General features: G+C 40.0%; 1 protein-coding gene across 1 annotated transcript; it reads right to left on the reverse strand.

The window, feature by feature from the left end:
* Nucleotides 1–580: 580 nt before the first annotated feature.
* On the reverse strand, nucleotides 581–10,844 carry LOC133617575 (tribbles homolog 3-like). The gene is made up of 4 exons (XM_061977617.1): nucleotides 10,496–10,844; nucleotides 7,526–7,789; nucleotides 7,151–7,443; nucleotides 581–1,542 (listed from the first exon to the last, which is right to left on the reverse strand). Exons 2-4 carry the CDS (start codon nucleotides 7,787–7,789, stop codon nucleotides 1,068–1,070), a joined length of 1,032 nt encoding a protein of 343 aa, XP_061833601.1. The 5' UTR covers nucleotides 10,496–10,844; the 3' UTR covers nucleotides 581–1,067.
* Nucleotides 10,845–19,664: the final 8,820 nt, after the last annotated feature.

Here is a 19,664-nt window from a genome sequence, read left to right on the forward strand (position 1 = left end):
AGAAATATCTTTCACTTTGTCATTATGGGGTATTGTGTTCAGAATTTTGAGGTAAAAATGTAATTGAATTCCATATTGGAATAAGGCTATGACATTATGGAATTAATATTTGCTTTAAGTGTTTTTAAATCAAACACGGTCCAATATATGAAGGAAGGCGGGTCTTAGTGCCGACAAAAACGAATGTATTCCCTTTTGGAATTAGCTTGTAACGTAAAATGTGGAAAAAAGTGAAGCGCTGTAAATACGAGTACATTTCCCCACGTCGTATTGACCACTAAAGTGTAACAAATGTGTAATAAAAGAGCAAAGTTGAGTGAAACATGTTTATTCCTCTGCAGTTGTTACGTGTTGACAAGTAGGCCTCCCATTATTGGCTGCTTCCATTCGTCAATAACATGCTTATTTGGTGCCTTAATGGGGCAAAATACGGAGCCCCTAAAGGGACATGGGGGAAAAAAAAAAAGGTATAATTTTTTTTTTAGACATGTATCTTGTGCGCACAAGAAACTTTTTATAAAGTTATAAAAAAATAAATAAAAAAAATCATAATTTTTTATTTATTTATTTTTTTTATAACTTTATAAAAAGTTTTTCGTGCGCACGAGATACATGTCTAAAAAAAAAAAAGAAAATTGCCCCATGTCCCTTTCGGGGCTCCGTAGGAAAACAATGAAATAAGACTTTAATTGACGGCGAAGTAACTTTCCACGCTCACTGTCAACACAGAAGAACGTCATAAAGCAGGAATATTTGGAGGTAGACTATTCATTTGGCGGACATATTGAGCTGGTCCTTGCAGTTTTTGGCCACTTTCGGGAGGAGATGACGCTTAAATCCTTTTATTTTGCCGTCTGCTTTGATGCGGACCTTCGGAGGTAGTCACATGACCTCATCAGTTGTAAATGACTCCCAATGCAGTTGGAAATTTGTTTGGAATTTGGAGGCTCCACTGTACTCAGGCCACGCCCCTTCCCTGGAGGCGGAGCTTGGTCTGAAACAACTGCAGAGAGCGGAAGGCACTTGAGGGGGTCAAGTAAATCCAGGACGTAACTTTCTCTGGAGCGTTAGTGTTCTTTGGTGAAGGTCGGCACCACCTGCTCGTCGTCCTCCTGCCTCCTCGGCGCCGCTCGGCCGGTGCAACGCTGGGCCGTGCGGAGCGACGCGCCCTGGCCGCCCAACCACGGGTGCGCCAGCAGCTCGGAGGCCCCCAGGCGCTCGGCGGGCGACTTCCTGAGCATGCAGCCGATCAGACACTTGGCGTGCGGGGACAGCCAGCCGGGCACGCTGAAGGCGCCACGGCGGATCTTGGCGAAGAGGGCGGCGGGGCGCGTGTCCTGGAAGGGATAGCGTCCAATCAGCATGGTGTACAGGGACACGCCCAGGCTCCAGATGTCCGCCGCCCGGCCCGAGTACGAAGCCTTGCCGCTGGCCAGCAGCTCCGGGCCCACGTAGGCGGGACAGCCGTGTCTGTCCATCAGGGAGTCGTCGTCCTGCTGCAGGACCACGCAGTCGTTGAGGCCCAGGAGGGCCACCCGGGTTCTGCAGGAGGAACACATCAGTCTTTTTCATGGAGGTAACAAACCAAAACATGTCAAATGCTTTTTAAGAAGATTACTCACACTTTTGGATTGCAGAATTCAAATGAACTATTTTTGTCCGAATGTCCTACAGGAACTTTTTTGAATGCACGTTATTCATTTTTTTTAAAAATCTGTTTTATCTTATTTTATTGGTCAGTGAGTATTTTGGCGTAAAATGTGCCAACAAGTCAGTCTCTTCACTCTAACACTGACTCCACATGTTCTTATGTGACAGCCTTATTCCTAAAGGGAACACATTCATTGTTGGCCTCAATAGCCCATAATGACAATGTGAATTTGATTTTTTTTAGAAATGTTTGCAAATGGGTTAAATTGTACTTAAGAAATCACATGTACATTCTGCATGTGATGCAATTTCTTTAAGTTAATCTTTTTAGTCTTATTTATTAAGAACTAATATGTGATGTGATTTATTAGTTGAGTTGATCTTTTCCACATTTTTGTCATGTTAAAGCCTTATTCCAAAATATAATAAATTAATTTGTCCTTAAAATTCTACACACAATAAATACTCCATGACGACAATTTTTTTTCTAGAAATGTTTACAAATGTATTAAAAACAAAAAAACTAAGAAATCACATCCACATGTGTGATGCGATTTATTAGAGTTGAGTTTATCTTTTTCCAAATTTTTGTAATGCTTCAGCCTTAATTCAAAAAAGGAAGAAATACATTTTTCTACACACAATACCCCATAATGACAATGTGAATTTTATTTTTTTAAGAAAAATTAGCAAATGTGTTAAATTTAAACTATGAAATCACATGTGCATAATACTGTATGTGATGCGATTTTTTTGTTGAGTTGATCTTTTTCCACATTTTTGTCATGTTACAGCTGTATTCCAAAATAGAATAAAATCATTTTTCTCCTCAAAATTCTACACACAATACCCAATAATGACAATTACAAATTTTTTTAGAAATGTTTGCTAATTTATTAAAAACAAAAAAATATCACATGTACATATGTGATGCAATGTATTAGTTGAGTTGATCTTTTCCACATTTTGTTATGTTACAGCCTTAATCCAAAAGAAAATAAATTCATTTTTGTCCCCAAAATGACAATGTGAGATTTTTTTTCTAACATTGTTTTGCCAATGTATTAAAAATAAACAACTACAAAATCCCAGGATTTTGTAGTTGTTTACTTTTAATACATAATGTCTCAGAAATATGTTTCTCTTTGTCATTATGGGGTATTGTGTGCAGAATTTTGAGGAAAAAAAATGTATTTCTCCCATATTGAATGAAACAAGGCTATGACCTGCCCTGTCTTTCTAACCACATTTAAGGTAAAGGAGCTGAAAATAAATACCATGATTGATGCGACAATTATTTGTGTTACATATTATTAAACGATAATTGTTTTTGATTAAATACATGAGTTACCTCGTTGTTTTTGACAATGTGGAAAAAGTTCATTTTAGAAATGTTTTCAAATGTATTAAAAATAAAAAAAAGATTAATTTAACTAAGAAATGACATCGAATATGTGGATGTGATTTCTTAGTTAAATGAATCTTTTCCCACATTTTTGTTATGTTACAGCATTATTCCAAAATAGAAAACAATAATTTTTCCTCAAAATTCTACAAACAATACTCCATAAAGAAAAAAATATTTTTTTTAGAATTTTTTGCAAATGTATTCGAAATAAAAAAAATTGGGCTTAGTAAAAATGTGATGCGATTCCTTAGTTGAGTTTATCTTTTCCCACATTGTGTTATGTTACAGCCTTATTCCAAAATAGAAAAAAAATCATTTTCGTTGTCAAAATTCCACAAACACCCTATAATGACAATGTGAAAGTTTTTTTTATCAAACTATTACAAATGTATAAAAAAATTTAAAAGCTAAGAAATCACACTTGTTAGTTTAAGTTCATCGTTTACCACATTTTGTTATGTTACAGCCTTATTCCAAAAGAGAAACAAATTATTTTTGTCCTCAAAATTCTACACCCCATGAGGAGAATGTCAAAATGTTTTTAGAATTTTTTGCGAATTTATTAAAAATAAAAAACTATAAAATCACATCTACTTATTCGATGTGATATCTTAGTTAAATTAATCTTTTCCCACATTTTTGTTATGTTACAGCCTTATTCCAAAATAGAAAAAAAAAAATTCCCTCAAAATTCTACAAACAATACTCCATAAAGAAAAATATATTTTTTTTAGAATTTTTTGCAAATGTATTCGAAATAAAAAAAAATAGGCTTTGTAAAATGTGATGTGATTCCTTAGTTGAGTTTATCTTTTCCCACATTGTGTTGTTACAGCCTTATTCCAAAATAGAACAAAATAATTTTCGTTCTCAAAATTTCACAAACAACACCCTATAATGACAATGTGAAAGTTTTTTTTTTATCAAACTATTACAAGTGTATTAAAAATTTAAAAGCTAAGAAATCCCACTTGTTAGTTTAAGTTCATCGTTTACCACATTTTATTATGTTACAGCCTTATTCCAAAAGAGAAACAAATTATTTTTGTCCTCAAAATTCTACACCCCATGAGGAGAATGTCAAAATGTTTTTAGAATTTTTTGCGAATTTATTAAAAATAAAAAACTATAAAATCACATCTACTTATTCGATGTGATATCTTAGTTAAATTAATCTCTTCCCACATTTTTGTTATGTTACAGCCTTATTCCAAAATAGAAAAAAAAAATTCCCTCAAAATTCTACAAACAATACTCCATAAAGAAAAAAATATTTTTTTTAGAATTTTTTGCAAATGTATTCGAAATAAAAAAAATTGGGCTTAGTAAAAATGTGATGCGATTCCTTAGTTGAGTTTATCTTTTCCCACATTGTGTTATGTTACAGCCTTATTCCAAAATAGAAAAAAATAATTTTCATTCTCAAAATTCCACAAACACCCTATAATGACAATGTGAAAGTTTTTTTTATCAAACTATTACAAATGTATAAAAAATGTAAAAGCTAAGAAATCACACTTGTTAGTTTAAGTTCATCGTTTACCACATTTTGTTATGTTACAGCCTTATTCCAAAAGAGAAACAAATTATTTTTGTCCTCAAAATTCTACACCCCATGAGGAGAATGTCAAAATGTTTTTAGAATTTTTTGCGAATTTATTAAAAAAAAACAACTATAAAATCACATCTACTTATTCGATGTGATATCTTAGTTAAATTAATCTCTTCCCACATTTTTGTTATGTTACAGCCTTATTCCAAAATAGAAAAAAAAAATTCCCTCAAAATTCTACAAACAATACTCCATAAAGAAAAATATATTTTTTTTAGAATTTTTTGCAAATGTATTCGAAATAAAAAAATTAGGCTTAGTAAAAATGTGATGCGATTCCTTAGTTGAGTTTATCTTTTCCCACATTGTGTTATGTTACAGCCTTATTCCAAAATAGAAAAAAAATCATTTTCGTTGTCAAAATTCCACAAACACCCTATAATGACAATGTGAAAGTTTTTTTTATCAAACTATTACAAATGTATAAAAAATGTAAAAGCTAAGAAATCACACTTGTTAGTTTAAGTTCATCGTTTACCACATTTTGTTATGTTACAGCCTTATTCCAAAAGAGAAACAAATTATTTTTGTCCTCAAAATTCTACACCCCATGAGGAGAATGTCAAAATGTTTTTAGAATTTTTTGCGAATTTATTAAAAAAAAACAACTATAAAATCACATCTACTTATTCGATGTGATATCTTAGTTAAATTAATCTCTTCCCACATTTTTGTTATGTTACAGCCTTATTCCAAAATAGAAAAAAAAAATTCCCTCAAAATTCTACAAACAATACTCCATAAAGAAAAAAATATTTTTTTTAGAATTTTTTGCAAATGTATTCGAAATAAAAAAAATTGGGCTTAGTAAAAATGTGATGCGATTCCTTAGTTGAGTTTATCTTTTCCCACATTGTGTTATGTTACAGCCTTATTCCAAAATAGAAAAAAATAATTTTCGTTCTCAAAATTCCACAAACACCCTATAATGACAATGTGAAAGTTTTTTTTATCAAACTATTACAAATGTATAAAAAATTTAAAAGCTAAGAAATCACACTTGTTAGTTTAAGTTCATCGTTTACCACATTTTGTTATGTTACAGCCTTATTCCAAAAGAGAAACAAATTATTTTTGTCCTCAAAATTCTACACCCCATGAGGAGAATGTCAAAATGTTTTTAGAATTTTTTGCGAATTTATTAAAAATAAAAAACTATAAAATCACATCTACTTATTCGATGTGATATCTTAGTTAAATTAATCTCTTCCCACATTTTTGTTATGTTACAGCCTTATTCCAAAATAGAAAAAAAAAATTCCCTCAAAATTCTACAAACAATACTCCATAAAGAAAAAGATATTTTTTTTAGAATTTTTTGCAAATGTATTCGAAATAAAAAAATTAGGCTTAATGAAAATGTGATGCGATTCCTTAGTTGAGTTTATCTTTTCCCACATTGTGTTATGTTACAGCCTTATTCCAAAATAGAAAAAAATAATTTTCGTTCTCAAAATTTCACAAACAACACCTTATCATGACAATGTGAAAGTTTTTTTTTATCAAACTATTACAAATGTATTAAAAATTAAAAAGCTAAGAAATCCCACTTGTTAGTTTAAGTTCATCGTTTACCACATTTTATTATGTTACAGCCTTATTCCAAAAGAGAAACAAAGTATTTTTGTCCTCAAAATTCTACACCCCATGAGGAGAATGTCAAAATGTTTTTAGAATTTTTTGCGAATTTATTAAAAATAAAAAACTATAAAATCACATCCACTTATTCGATGTGATATCTTTGTTAAATTAATCTTTTCCCACATTTTTGTTGTTACAGCCTTATTCCAAAATAGAAAAAAAAAAATTCCCTCAAAATTCTACAAACAATACTCCATAAAAGGAAAAAATATTTTTTTTATAATTTTTTGCAAATTTATACGAAATAAAAAATAAGAAGTCTTATGTAAATATGTGATGCGATTCCTTAGTTGAGTTCATCTTTTCCCACAGTGTTATGTTACAGCCTTATTCCAAAATAGAAAAAAAATCATTTTTGTCCTCAAAATTCCACACACTATAATGACAATGTGAAATAGTTTTTATTATAAACTATTGCAAATCGATTACAATTAAAAAACTAAGAAAAAGCACTTGTTAGTTTTGAGTTAATTCTTTACCACATTGTGTTATGTTACAGCCTTATTCCAAAATAGAAAACAATTATTTTTGTCCTCAAAATTCTACACCCCATGAGGAGAGTGTGAAAATGTTTAGAATTTTTTGCAAATTTATTAAAAATAAAAAACTATAAAATCTTATCTGATTTTGTTGTTATTTATTTTGACAAAGTTTGCAAAAATGTCTAAGAAATATCTTTCACTTTGTCATTATGGGGTATTGTGTTCAGAATTTTGAGGTAAAAATGTAAATGAATTAAAATTAATCTTTGCTTGAAGTCTTTTTAAATCCAACATGGTCCAAAGTATGAAGGAAGGCGGGTCTTAGTGCCGACACCCACAAAAAAAAGAGGCACTCACCTAAATTTGTCAGTGAAGACGAACCGGCGCAGCTTCACGTCCCGCAGGACCACGCCGTGGCGATGGCAGTGCGCCACCGCGCTGAGCATCTGCGCGAACAGAAGCTCCGCCTCCTCCTCGCCCAGGCGCTTGCTGCTGCGCACGTGGGCGTGCATGTCGCCGTGGTGGGCGGGCAGGAAGACGTGCGCGCCGTCCGGCCCGATCACCGTGTCCAGTGGGCCGCAGATGTTGTCGTGGCGACCCAGCCGGGCGAAGGCGGCCAGCTTCTCCTGGTAGCCGTGCAGCGGCAGGACCTGGAAAGATGGCGGCGGCGGTGGCGGCTCAGTGCGGGGAGTGTGGCAAACGCTTGGCGGGCTAAAGCGGCGGCAACGTTACCTGGCAGGTGTACTCCTGCTGCGTGCTGGCGTGCACCGCTCTGTACGACTCCTCCCCTTCCAAGCGCTCAAACAGGAAGTAAGGCCCCACGCGGACCTTGGATTGGCTCTGGCTGGGCTTGGGGGAGGGGCTTTTGGCCTTCAGGTGCGACGGGCTGGTGTCGGGGGGCGGTGGCGCCAGACATACTCTTTTGCTCTTGGGTAAGGCGTCACGCGGCTTGTCCAGTAACCTCTTCATGCGCTGCCGAGCCACGCCCACACTCATCTGTGATTGGAGCAGACAAATGACATCACTTTTCTCTCCCGAGACTGACATTAGTACTCGTTAGTACACCTCACAACTTCAACTGGCTTTTAGCTCGGTGCTCAGCACACTCACCCCTCACGAGTGCTTGTGCAGAATGGGATAAAGGCAGGGGGTTGAACCACCGCATACGACCAGGGTTCACGTCCCCGTGTGGAATGGGATAAAACCATCTGGATTAGTGGGGCCGAAACCCTGATGAGAGTGAGGTTTTGGGGAGTGAGTGTAACAAGGGGCCGGCCGGTGTTGCTGCGCCAGGTGCATGTTAGTAAACCTCACCCCCTAAAGACTTCAAGGGCTATTAGCTCGGTGGTTAGCATACTCGCCTCCAACCACCTGGGTTACAGCGGTGCCGTGACCCGGATGAAAGTGAGGTTTAGGGGGTGAGTGAAACAAGGGGTCGGCTGCACCAGGTGCATGTTGGTAAACCTAACTCCCTGACAACTTCAAGAGTAGCACTGGCTTTTAGCTCGGTGGTCAGCACACTTGTCCGTCATGCTAATGACCAGGGTTTGCCTCTTTGTGCAGAATGGGATAATGGCAGTGCCGAAACCCGGATTTGAGTGCGGTTTTGGGGAGTGCGTGCAACGGGGCGCCGGCCGGTGTGGCTGCACGTTGTTAACCTCACTCCCTGAAAACTTCAAGGGCTTTTGGCTCGGTGGTTAGCACACTCGCCTCCAACCACCTGGGTTACAGTGGTGCCGTGACCCGGATGAGAGTGAGGTTTAGGGGGGTGAGTGAAACAAGGGCCCGGCCGGTGTGGCTGCACCAGGTGCACGTTAGTAAATCTCACTACTTGAAGACTTCAAGGGCTTTTAGCTCGGTGGTCAGCACGCTCGTCCCTCATGCTAACGACCAGGGTTTATATCTTTGTGCAGAATGGGATAATGGCGGTGCCAAAACCCGGATTTGAGGAGTGAGTGTAATGGGGCGCCAGCCGGTGTGGCTGCGCCAGGTGCACGTAGGTAAACCTCACTCCCTGAAGACTTCAAGGGTTTTTGGCACGGTGGTTAGCACACTTGCCTAAAACCACTTGGGTTACAGTGGTGCCGTGATTCGGATGAAAATTAGTTTTAAGGGGGGGTGAGTGTAACAAGGGGCCGGCCAGTGTGGCTGCGCCAGGTGCACGTTGGTCAACCTCACTCCCTGAAGACTTCAAGGGCTTTTAGCTCGGTGGTCAGCACACTCGTCCCTCACGCGTGCTTGTGCAGAATGGGATAAAGGCTGGGGGTTGAACCACCCGGGTTACAGTGGTGCCGTGACCCGGATCAGAGTGACGTTTAGGGTGGCGAGTGTAACGGGGGGGGGGCTAGGAGCACGTTGGTAAACCTCACTCCCTGAAGACACCAATGGCCTCCAACCACCTGGGTTACAGTGGTGCCGAAACCCGGATGAGGGGGTGAGTGTAACGGGGGGCCAGCCGGTGGGGCTCGGCCCACCGAAGTCCCGAGCGTGTGCGATCTGAACTCAACTGTGTTTGCAGGAAAATGCAAAATGATGTTCGCCCGCCCTCGCACATATACATATATACATATATATATATATATATATATATATATATATATATATATATATATATATGCGGGCAGCACGGTGGAAGAGGGGTTAGTGCGTCTGCCTCACAATACGAAGGTCCTGAGTACTCTTGGGTTCAATCCCGGGCTCGGGACCTTTCTGTGTGGAGTTTGCATGTTCTCCCTGTGACTGCGTGGGTTCCCTCCGGCTTCCTCCCACCTCCAAAGACATGCACCTGGGGATAGGCCCCTCCCACCTGAAAAGACATGCACCTGGGGATAGGCCCCTCCCACCTCCAAAGACATGCACCTTGGGATAGGTTGATTGGCAACACTAAATGCTCCCTAGTGTGTGAATGTTGTCTGTCTATCTGTGTTGGCCCTGCAATGAGGTGGCAACTTGTCCAGGGTGTACCCCGCCTTCCGCCCGATTGTAGCTGAGATAGGCTCCAGCGACCCCGAAAGTGAATAAGCGTTAGAAAATGGATGGATGTGTATATATATATATATATATGCGTACAGTAAGGCGTGCCCCACATGCGCCCCCGTGACATGTTAGCGTTGTCTATAGGCTCCATGATGCAACTTCCTGTAAGATGACACGCGCTTTCAGATGGTTGCATCAGAGCACAACGCTTCTACACTTTTTAACTGTTTTAAAATATCCCGCACGGGCGCCAGGTCACACACGCCAACACGTGTGCGCTACATTTAAATAATAAACCCACCCCTTCTTCCTCCTCGGTGTTGGCCAACAGTGGTATGGTGAAACAACCTGAGTCACCACAGCGTCGCCATGGTTACAACATCCCGGCAAACACAAACAATCTCTTTCACAATGACAACAAATGTGATAAGTTAGTGGAACACAACACAAAATGTGAGGTTTTTTTATTTTATTTGTTGTTCTGCAAAAAAGTTACTCACCAAAAAAAAAAAAGTATTTGCGTGTTATTGTTTTGAGTGAAATAAACCTCCCGTTGTTTTACTTTGGTCAAAAAGTAGTTTCTGGTCGGTCCAACACTTTCGACAAAAACGCTTTCAGTTTGAGTCCATTGGACAAAAACTTTCATTTGAGGAACATTGTTACTCTTTTTTTTTTTAAGTATTTCCAATGTTTTTTGGGGTGTTAAAAGTTTTTAAAAAGTCTTACCTTGCAGATTCCCGAAGACGAATCAGCGAGGACGTGACGCCTAACAAGCGGCCATAGCAGCTCTGCTAGCGGCCACTGTGGACTCCACTGGCCGGCGGTGACGGCTCCTTCTCGGTTGCGTAAAGCGGCGGGGAGACGGCGGAAAACAAAGCTGACGCAACGAGACAAATTGGCTTTTTCGCATTCGGAGGCGTCGAAGAGAGTGAAAAAAACCGCCAACCGTACTGACTTGACTTGTGTCGGTCGGGTTTTGGAGTCCGTCCGGAACTTTTCAGGCGCCGCGAGTGCGACTCATGAGGCGTCACGTCGCCTTTGTTTGGTTTCCTCCGGTGTGACGTCACGGAGGGGGCGGGGCTTAGATGTTGCAATCCTGAGCCGATCGCTCGTCAGACGACATGAAGAATGTACAGTTGACTTTAGACGTCACATTCATGAAGTTGCTGCAATTATTCCCGTGAATACGTTGTACAAAAATAACAAACAAATAAAAGCAGTACTATTACGAGGGTGTCCTAACTTTTTCCACTGAGGGCCACACGGAAAAGTTAAAGCGTTTAGAAATGTTTCATTTTCAAAACCGTCACAATATAAAGATTTAGTCCCGGGGGCCTCGAAAGGGTGGAAGTCATATATCCATTTTCTACCGATTGTCCTTTTTGGGGTCCCGGGGGGTGCCGGAGCCATGCACTTTAATTTTATTGACAGTTATGTTACAAAACATATATTTGTGTATATATGTGTGTATAAATATATACCTATATTTATATATGTATGTATATATATATATATATGGATGTATATATATATATATACAGTGCCGGCCCAAGCCTCCATGGGGCCCTAAGCAAAATTTGATTTTGGGGCCCTCTATTTCTGCCAATAATATTGATTGTTGATCATTCACACACCTACTATAAACTAATTGCGGCTCTGGCAGTATTGTTTACATTATCCTATTGTCAGCCTGGCATGTCTTTACAAATGACATGTCATTTATAAAGATATGGGGGTGGCCCAGTTAAGAACATAAATAATACCAATGAATGATGTCCAGAGTGCCACATATGGTTCCTAATCTTAAAATGTAGAAAACATTCAGCTACAAGAGTGGCCTGGGGTTGAATAGTCCAAGTGATAAAGCTTTGTATTTACAGTAAAAGTGTCATCTTGTCTCATCAGTCTTGTACATATTAGTCTTTAATTACTAGTTTATATTTTTAGTTAATTGTTCATATTTAATGTTTACTTTGTACAAAGAGAGCGCAGTCTACTGAAGTTAAATTCATCAATAGTTTTCCCCTTTGAAAGACGCAAGGCAAATTCCTTCCATATCACCATGTTGCTACAATGATCTTCACTGTTTTCATGCTGTTTCAGCAGTGCACCTATGTTGACCCAATCCCGCTGTCCCTCGGCTGCCACTTTTAAGGACTTTTTGGAAAATAATTTGCAGCAAAAGCAACAGACTGCATCTTTACTTCTTGAATAAGTCAGCCAGCTACGCTTGACTTTTTTTTCCCATTTACTAGCTGTCTGTACGTATAATGATAATGAAAATTTCGGCCATCATGCCGTTTGGGGAATGAAAAGTTCTCCTTAATAGACAGTGGTCCTCTGATCACCTGCTCAGTCCTGTCTGAATCTGAGAGGAAAGAAGGCCACTCAGCTGGGTCAACTGGCGGAGCTGATGATGGTCCATGGTGTGAAGGGGACGTTGTGGTGGAAGTTGCTGAGGAAGTGACCAAAGAAAGACAATGACTAAAAAAGAAGGACCTATAAGGTCATTAAATTGCACTGTTGGACATAATTATTAATCTCAGAATGTTCTGCAGTACAATGAGCAATTATAAAGGGTGTTTTGCAGTTAACTTACTAGATAAATCAGCTGTGGTTTCAGACATGGAGGGGACAGTAGGCACAGAGGATGGAGGTGTGTGAGAGAGCACTGTAGAGGATGGAGATGGACCTAAGATGAAATACATATAGGCACATATATTAATGAGATACTTTGACTATATTAGTTTCCCTTCAGGTGTAATGTTTATACTAAGAAATGAAATGTATACTGTAAGGTGACAGTCTTTTCCTCACCTGATTCATCACTCACAGGCCTAGATCAGCAGCAGCACTCTGTTGACCTAAAATTGTGTTTTTGTACAATAATATATCTTTGATAATTTAGAAATCATCAGTCAGACTCGTACATGCAAAAAAATAAATAAGAATTTTTTGTTAATTGCTTTTGGGGGCCCCCTGGTGGCCGCGGGACCCTAAGCAAGCGCTTAGTACGCTTATGCCTTGGGCCGGCTCTGTATATATATATATATATATATATATATATATATATATATATATATATATATATATATATATATATATATAAATATATGGATATATATATTCATATTTATGTATATATGTATGTATATTTATACATATATACATATATTTATATCTATGGTATGTATATTTATATGTGTAAATATACACATATATTCATATATATGTGTATATATACATATATTCATACATATATGTATGTATACAAATATTTATATACGTATATTTATATATACCTATATATATACACACATATACATATATTTATATATACATATATATGTATACATACACATATATTCATATGTATATGTATGCCGTGTATTCATATGTACATATATTCATATATATGTATATATACATGTAGTCATATATATACATATATATCACACATATTCATATATATATAAATGATAAATAAATAAATGAATAAATGTATCATATATATATGTACATATATACACTTGTATTCATACATATATGTATATATGTATGTATACATATATTTACATATATATATATATATATATATACATATATACATAAATTTATATATTCATATATACATATATACATATATTTATATATTCATATGTATATATATATATATATATATACATATATACATATATTTATATATTCATATATACATATATACATATATTTATATATTCATATGTATATATATATACAGTATATGTATACATACACATGTGTATGCATATGTACATATATGTATATATATATATAAATATATATATATACATACTATATATATATATATAAATACTATATATATATATTTTATTTTTTTTTATTTTATTTTTTCATGCAAATTTTTGTAGATCATTGTACTAAAATTGTATATTAATATTAGGGCTATTGCTAAGAGGTTTCAATCAGATTGATCACAGTATTGATTACTCCCAGTATTGATCATGTTGTACTGAGCATCCAGTGTGGTATTCATTTACATTAATCAGCATTAGATGTCATTCATTTGAATCCATATTAACCACTTTTAATTTCATTAGTTACAAACACATTTGTTGAAGTGTGTTCCAGTAATATTCCAATGTCATTTTTGTTCTCTTGATGTATTTCATGGTTTTAATTAGGATATTTACCATTTTATTTTCAATGTGTGTGTGTTGTTGCTTCACGCTGACCTCTGTGAGGACTACAATGGAAATAACATGGACTGACTTACTTTCATTTTGCAACAGCAAAAAGACACGTGAACGAAGGGTTTGCTAATGCACTTAACGTGCTTATTTAAGACCTTTCACATCATATTCATGTTTTTAAAAAAATATTTTAATATGGAAGTGCTTGGTGATAAGAAAACTATTTCCTGCAGAGTGTGTACAATACTTTAGGTTGGTCGACTGTTTCTTTTTTTTTTTTTTGTACTAAACTTTCCCACGGAGAGAACCAACGTCTCCCTTGTTGACTTGATTGCTTGTGCAGCCTGTCACAACCAGCATCAAATGCGCATTTGCACCAGTGTTTCTTAACCATAGGGCCAGGGCTCATTGTTGGGTCGCCAAAAAATATATGTTTCTCAGTTGTAATGCACTTTTCCACCACTTGTGGCAGTAATGGCAGAATTAAACAGAGTCTGGAGCTGAAGTCATAGAGAAGTTTCCCAAGCGCAAAAAATATGACTAAAGTGGCAGAGCAGTATTTCCATTTGCACTTGAATCTTATTGAGAGTTTTGTTACCAAACATATTCATTATTCATTTAGTTTATTTATTTTAGCACACAATAATATTTTTCGTCAGTTATTCGTAAGTCCTTTCTCATGCAGTATTTTTGGTCAGTACTTATTTTTCTAATCAGCCTGACCTAAGCCTAATGTTTTTGTGTTAAATAGTTAATAATCTTTTTGATTAACACATGCTTTATAACATTTGACAAGGTTATAAACTATAAGCTCCTCTCTGAGCTGCCACCTTACCGTGGTAGAGGAGTTTGCGTGTCCCAATGATCCTAGGAGCTATGTTGTCCGGGGGTTTCTATGCCCCCTGGTAGGGTCTCCCAAGGCAAACTGGTCCTAGGTGAGGGATCAAACAAAGAGCAGCTCAAAGACCTCTATGAAGAACACTAACAAAGGACCCAGATTTCCCTCGCCCGGACGCGGGCCACGGGGGCCCCCCTCTGGAGCCAGGCCCGGAGGTGGGGCACGATGGCGAGCGCCTGGTGGCCGGGCCTGTCCCCATGGGGCCCGGCCGGGCACAGCCCGAAGAGGCAACGTGGGTCCCCCCTCCAATGGGCTCACCACCCATAGCAGGGGCCATGGAGGTCGGGTGCAGTGTGAGCTGGGCGGCAGCCGAGGGCAGGGCACTTGGCGGTCCAATCCTCGGCTACATAAGCTGGCTCTTGGGACGTGGAACGTCACCTCGCTGGGGGGGAAGGAGCCTGAGCTAGTGCGTGAGGTGGAGAAGTTCCGGCTAGATATAGTCGGACTCACTTCGACGCACAGCAAGGGCTCTGGAACCACTTCTCTTGAGAGGGGCTGGACTCTCTTCCACTCTGGCGTTGCCGGCAATGAGAGGCGACGGGCTGGGGTGGCAATTCTTGTTGCCCCTCGGCTCAAAGCCTGCACGTTGGAGTTCAACCCGGTGGACGAGAGGGTAGCTTCCCCCCGCCTTCGGGTGGGGGGACGGGTCCTGACTGTTGTTTGCGTTTACGCGCCAAACGGCAGCTCAGAGTACCCACCCTTTTTGGATTCACTCGAGGGAGTACTGGAGAGTGCTCCCCCGGGTGATTCCTTCGTTCTACTGGGGGACTTCAACGCTCATATTGGCAGCGACAGTGAAACCTGGAGAGGTGTGAGTGGGAAGAATGGCTGCCCGGATCTGAACCCGAGTGGTGTTCTGTTATTGGACTTTTGTGCTCGTCACAGATTGTCGATAACAAACACCATGTTCAAACATAAGGGTGTCCATATGTGCACTTGGCACCAGGACACCCTAGGCCGCAGTTCCATGATTGACTTTGTAGTCGTGTCATCGGATTTGCGGTCTCATGTTTTGGACACTCGGGTGAAGAGAGGGGCGGAGCTTTCTACCGATCACCACCTGGTGGTGAGTTGGCTGCGATGGTGGGGGAGGATGCCGGACAGACCTGGCAGGCCCAAACGCATTGTGAGGGTTTGCTGGGAACGCCTGGCAGAGTCTCCTGTCAGAGAGAGTTTCAATTCCCACCTCCGGAAGAACTTTGAAAATGTCACGAGGGAGGCGCTGGACATTGAGTCCGAGTGGACGATGTTCCGTGCCTCTGTTGTCGAGGCGGCCGATTGGAGCTGTGGCCGCAAGGTGGTTGGTGCCTGTCGTGGCGGTAATCCTAGAACCCGTTGGTGGACGCCGGCGGTGAGGGATGCCGTCAGGCTGAAGAAGGAGTCCTATCGGGTTCTTTTGGCTCATGGGACTCCTGAGGCAGCAGACAGGTGCCGACAGGCCAAGCGGTGTGCGGCTTCAGCGGTCGCGGAGGCAAAAACTCGGACATGGGAAGAGTTCGGAGAGGCCATGGAAAAAGACTTCCGGACGGCTTCGAAGCAATTCTGGACCACCATCCGCCGCCTCAGGAAGGGGAAGCAGTGCAGTGTCAACACCGTGTATGGTGGGGATGGTGCTCTGCTGACCTCGACTGCGGATGTTGTGGATCGGTGGAGAGAATACTTCGAAGACTTCCTCAATCCTACCAGCACGTCTTCCTATGAGGAAGCAGGGCCTGGGGAATCTGTGGTGGGCTCTCCTATTTCTGGGGCTGAGGTTGCCGAAGTAGTTAAAAAGCTCCTCGGTGGCAAGGCCCCGGGGGTGGATGAGATCCGCCCGGAGTTCCTTAAGGCTCTGGATGTTGTGGGGCTGTCTTGGTTGACAAGGCTCTGCAACATCGCGTGGACATCGGGGGCGGTACCTCTGGATTGGCAGACCGGGGTGGTGGTTCCTCTCTTTAAGAAGGGGAACCGGAGGGTGTGTTCCAACTATCGTGGGATCACACTCCTCAGCCTTCCCGGTAAGGTCTATTCAGGTGTACTGGAGAGGAGGCTACGCCGGATAGTCGAACCTCGGATTCAGGAGGAACAGTGTGGTTTTCGTCCTGGTCGTGGAACTGTGGACCAGCTCTATACTCTCGGCAGGGTCCTTGAGGGTGCATGGGAGTTTGCCCAACCAGTCTACATGTGCTTTGTGGACTTGGAGAAGGCATTCGACCGTGTACCCCGGTAAGTCCTGTGGGGAGTGCTCAGAGAGTATGGGGTAGCGGACTGTCTTATTGTGGCAGTTCGCTCCCTGTATAATCAGTGTCAGAGCTTGGTTCGCATTGCCGGCAGTAAGTCGGACACGTTTCCAGTGAGGGTTGGACTCCGCCAAGGCTGCCCTTTGTCACCGATTCTGTTCATAACCTTTATGGACAGAATTTCTAGGCGCAGTCAGGGCGTTGAGGGTATCTGGTTTGGTGGCTGCAGGATTAGGTCTCTGCTATTTGCAGATGATGTGGTCCTGATGGCTTCCTCCGGCCAAGATCTTCAGCTCTCACTGGATCGGTTCGCAGCCGAGTGTGAAGCGACTGGGATGGGAATCAGCACCTCCAAGTCCGAGTCCATGGTTCTCTCCCGGAAAAGGGTGGAGTGCCATCTCCGGTTTGGGGAGGAGATCTTGCCCCAAGTGGAGGAGTTCAAGTACCTCGGAGTCTTGTTCACGAGTGGGGGAAGAGTGGATCGTGAGATCGACAGGCGGATCGGTGCGGCGTCTTCAGTAATGCGGACGCTGTATCGATCCGTTGTGGTGAAGAAGGAGCTGAGCCGGAAGGCAAAGCTCTCGATTTACCGGTCGATCTACGTTCCCATCCTCACCTATGGTCATGAGCTTTGGGTCATGACCGAAAGGACAAGATCACGGGTACAAGCGGCCGAAATGAGTTTCCTCCGCCGAGTGGCGGGGCTCTCCCTTAGAGATAGGGTGAGAAGCTCTGTCATTCGGGGGGAGCTCAAAGTAAAACCGCTGCTCCTCCACATGGAGAGGAGCCAGATGAGGTGGTTCGGGCATCTGGTCAGGATGCCACCCGAACGCCTCCCTAGGAAGGTGTTTCGGGCACGTCCGACCGGTAGGAGGCCACGGGGAAGACCCAGGACACGCTGGGAAGACTATCTCTCCCGGCTGGCCTGGGAACGCCTCGGGATCCCCCGGGAGGAGCTGGACGAAGTGGCTGGGGAGAGGGAAGTCTGGGCTTCCCTGCTTAGGCTGCTGCCCCCGCGACCCGACCTCGGATAAGCGGAAGAAGATGGATGGATGGATGGATGGATATAAACTATAAGTAGGTTAGATATAATTATGGAATACCATTAAAATCAAGAGTAATAGAGTTAGGGTTAGGGTAAAAAAAAGTTAAGATGCCCGGCTCTACACCACATTACTCGACTTGGACAAATTGGTTTTGAGTGTTTCTGCGTTGCTGATGGGTTAACGTCGTTATTTTTAATCAGATTAAAAAATATTAATCCGCATTAAAGGAGGCATATTTTATTGAAATATTATTTTTGCAACATTGATCCAACTTGACCGGTATGCTGTTAAAAAAGTCAACTCAAGTAGCATTAAATCTTGCTTTAACTGACTTTATGTCCCTTAAGCAGGGGTGTCCAAAGTGCGGCCTGGAGCCCATTTGCAGTCCGCAGCTATTTGTTTTATGGCTCAATGTGAATTTTAAAAATAACATTACAAAAAGAAACATGACAAAGTGGAATACAAGAGCAAACAGGTGTATTGTACCAATAAAATCTTAAAATATTGACTCTAAAAGCTGCCATGCAGACTATTTTTTTCTTTAAAACTGTCATCACTCAAAACAAAACCTATGGATGGATACATTGAAAGTTGGACTACAGATTTAAAGCTTTGAAAGTAAAAAAAAGGTGTTTTTTTAATTGATATTTGACTTATTCTCAACACTTTTATGAGTAGGGGCCTTTAGTCAGTCTTTTTTTTAAACTGTTAATGTTCAAAACATAATAATGAATCAAAAGCAATGTTGCTATAAATGATTTACCTATTTAAGGCTCCAATTTATTCACATCAAATATTCCACTTCAAACATTTTTTGGGGAAAAAAGGTTGCATATTTTGTGTTTTTTTTTTTTTTTTTAAAGTGTTTTGACAAAAACGGCATAAATCATTTAAAAAAAGGTGAATTTAATGTCAACGGATAGATCTGTGGTTGATCGATAGATATTTAAGCGTTGAAAGTAAAACAAAGAAAGAAAAAAAATATATATATATATATGTATATATATATATATATATATATATATATATATATATATATATATATATATATATATATACACTTTATTGACTGACCCCTTTTGGGTCCCTGGGACCTTTAACAGTCAACAATACTGAGGGAAGCCTTAATGCTTACAATATATATATTGAATATTGTATATTATATTATATAGACTTTGAATACTTATATATATGTGATTTCATAGTTTTTTATGTAAAACTTTTACTAAAGAGGTAGGCATTTTTTGGAGGTCTCAAGAAGGTAAAAAATACAAGAATATGTGTGTGTGTATGTATCACACACACACACAGACATTCTTGTATTTTACACCTTCTTGAGACCTCCGAAAAATGCCTCCCTCTTTAGAACCAGCCTTTCTAGATATATAAAGAAGTGTATTTACAACATGAATAATATATACATACTATGCAAATATAAAAAAAGCTTGTTGTAAAAAATTAGTTGGAATTTCACACAAAAAAGGTCACAATTTCACAAGAAAAACTTTTGGCAGTATTATAATAAAAGTCGTCATTTTA

Source organism: Nerophis lumbriciformis, linkage group LG18, assembly GCF_033978685.3.
Source record: "Nerophis lumbriciformis linkage group LG18, RoL_Nlum_v2.1, whole genome shotgun sequence".
NCBI classification, from domain to species: Eukaryota; Metazoa; Chordata; class Actinopteri; order Syngnathiformes; family Syngnathidae; genus Nerophis; species Nerophis lumbriciformis.

Coding starts and splice junctions, on each gene's coding strand:
- LOC133617575 (XM_061977617.1), bottom strand. CDS start 7,789: ATGAGTGTGGGCGTGGCTCGGCAGCGCATGAAGAGGTTACTGGACAAG. Junction 7,444..7,525: donor AGCAGGAGTACACCTGCCAG/GTAACGTTGCCG, acceptor CCATCTTTCCAG/GTCCTGCCGCTGCACGGCTA. Junction 1,543..7,150: donor GTCTTCACTGACAAATTTAG/GTGAGTGCCTCT, acceptor TTCCTCCTGCAG/AACCCGGGTGGCCCTCCTGG.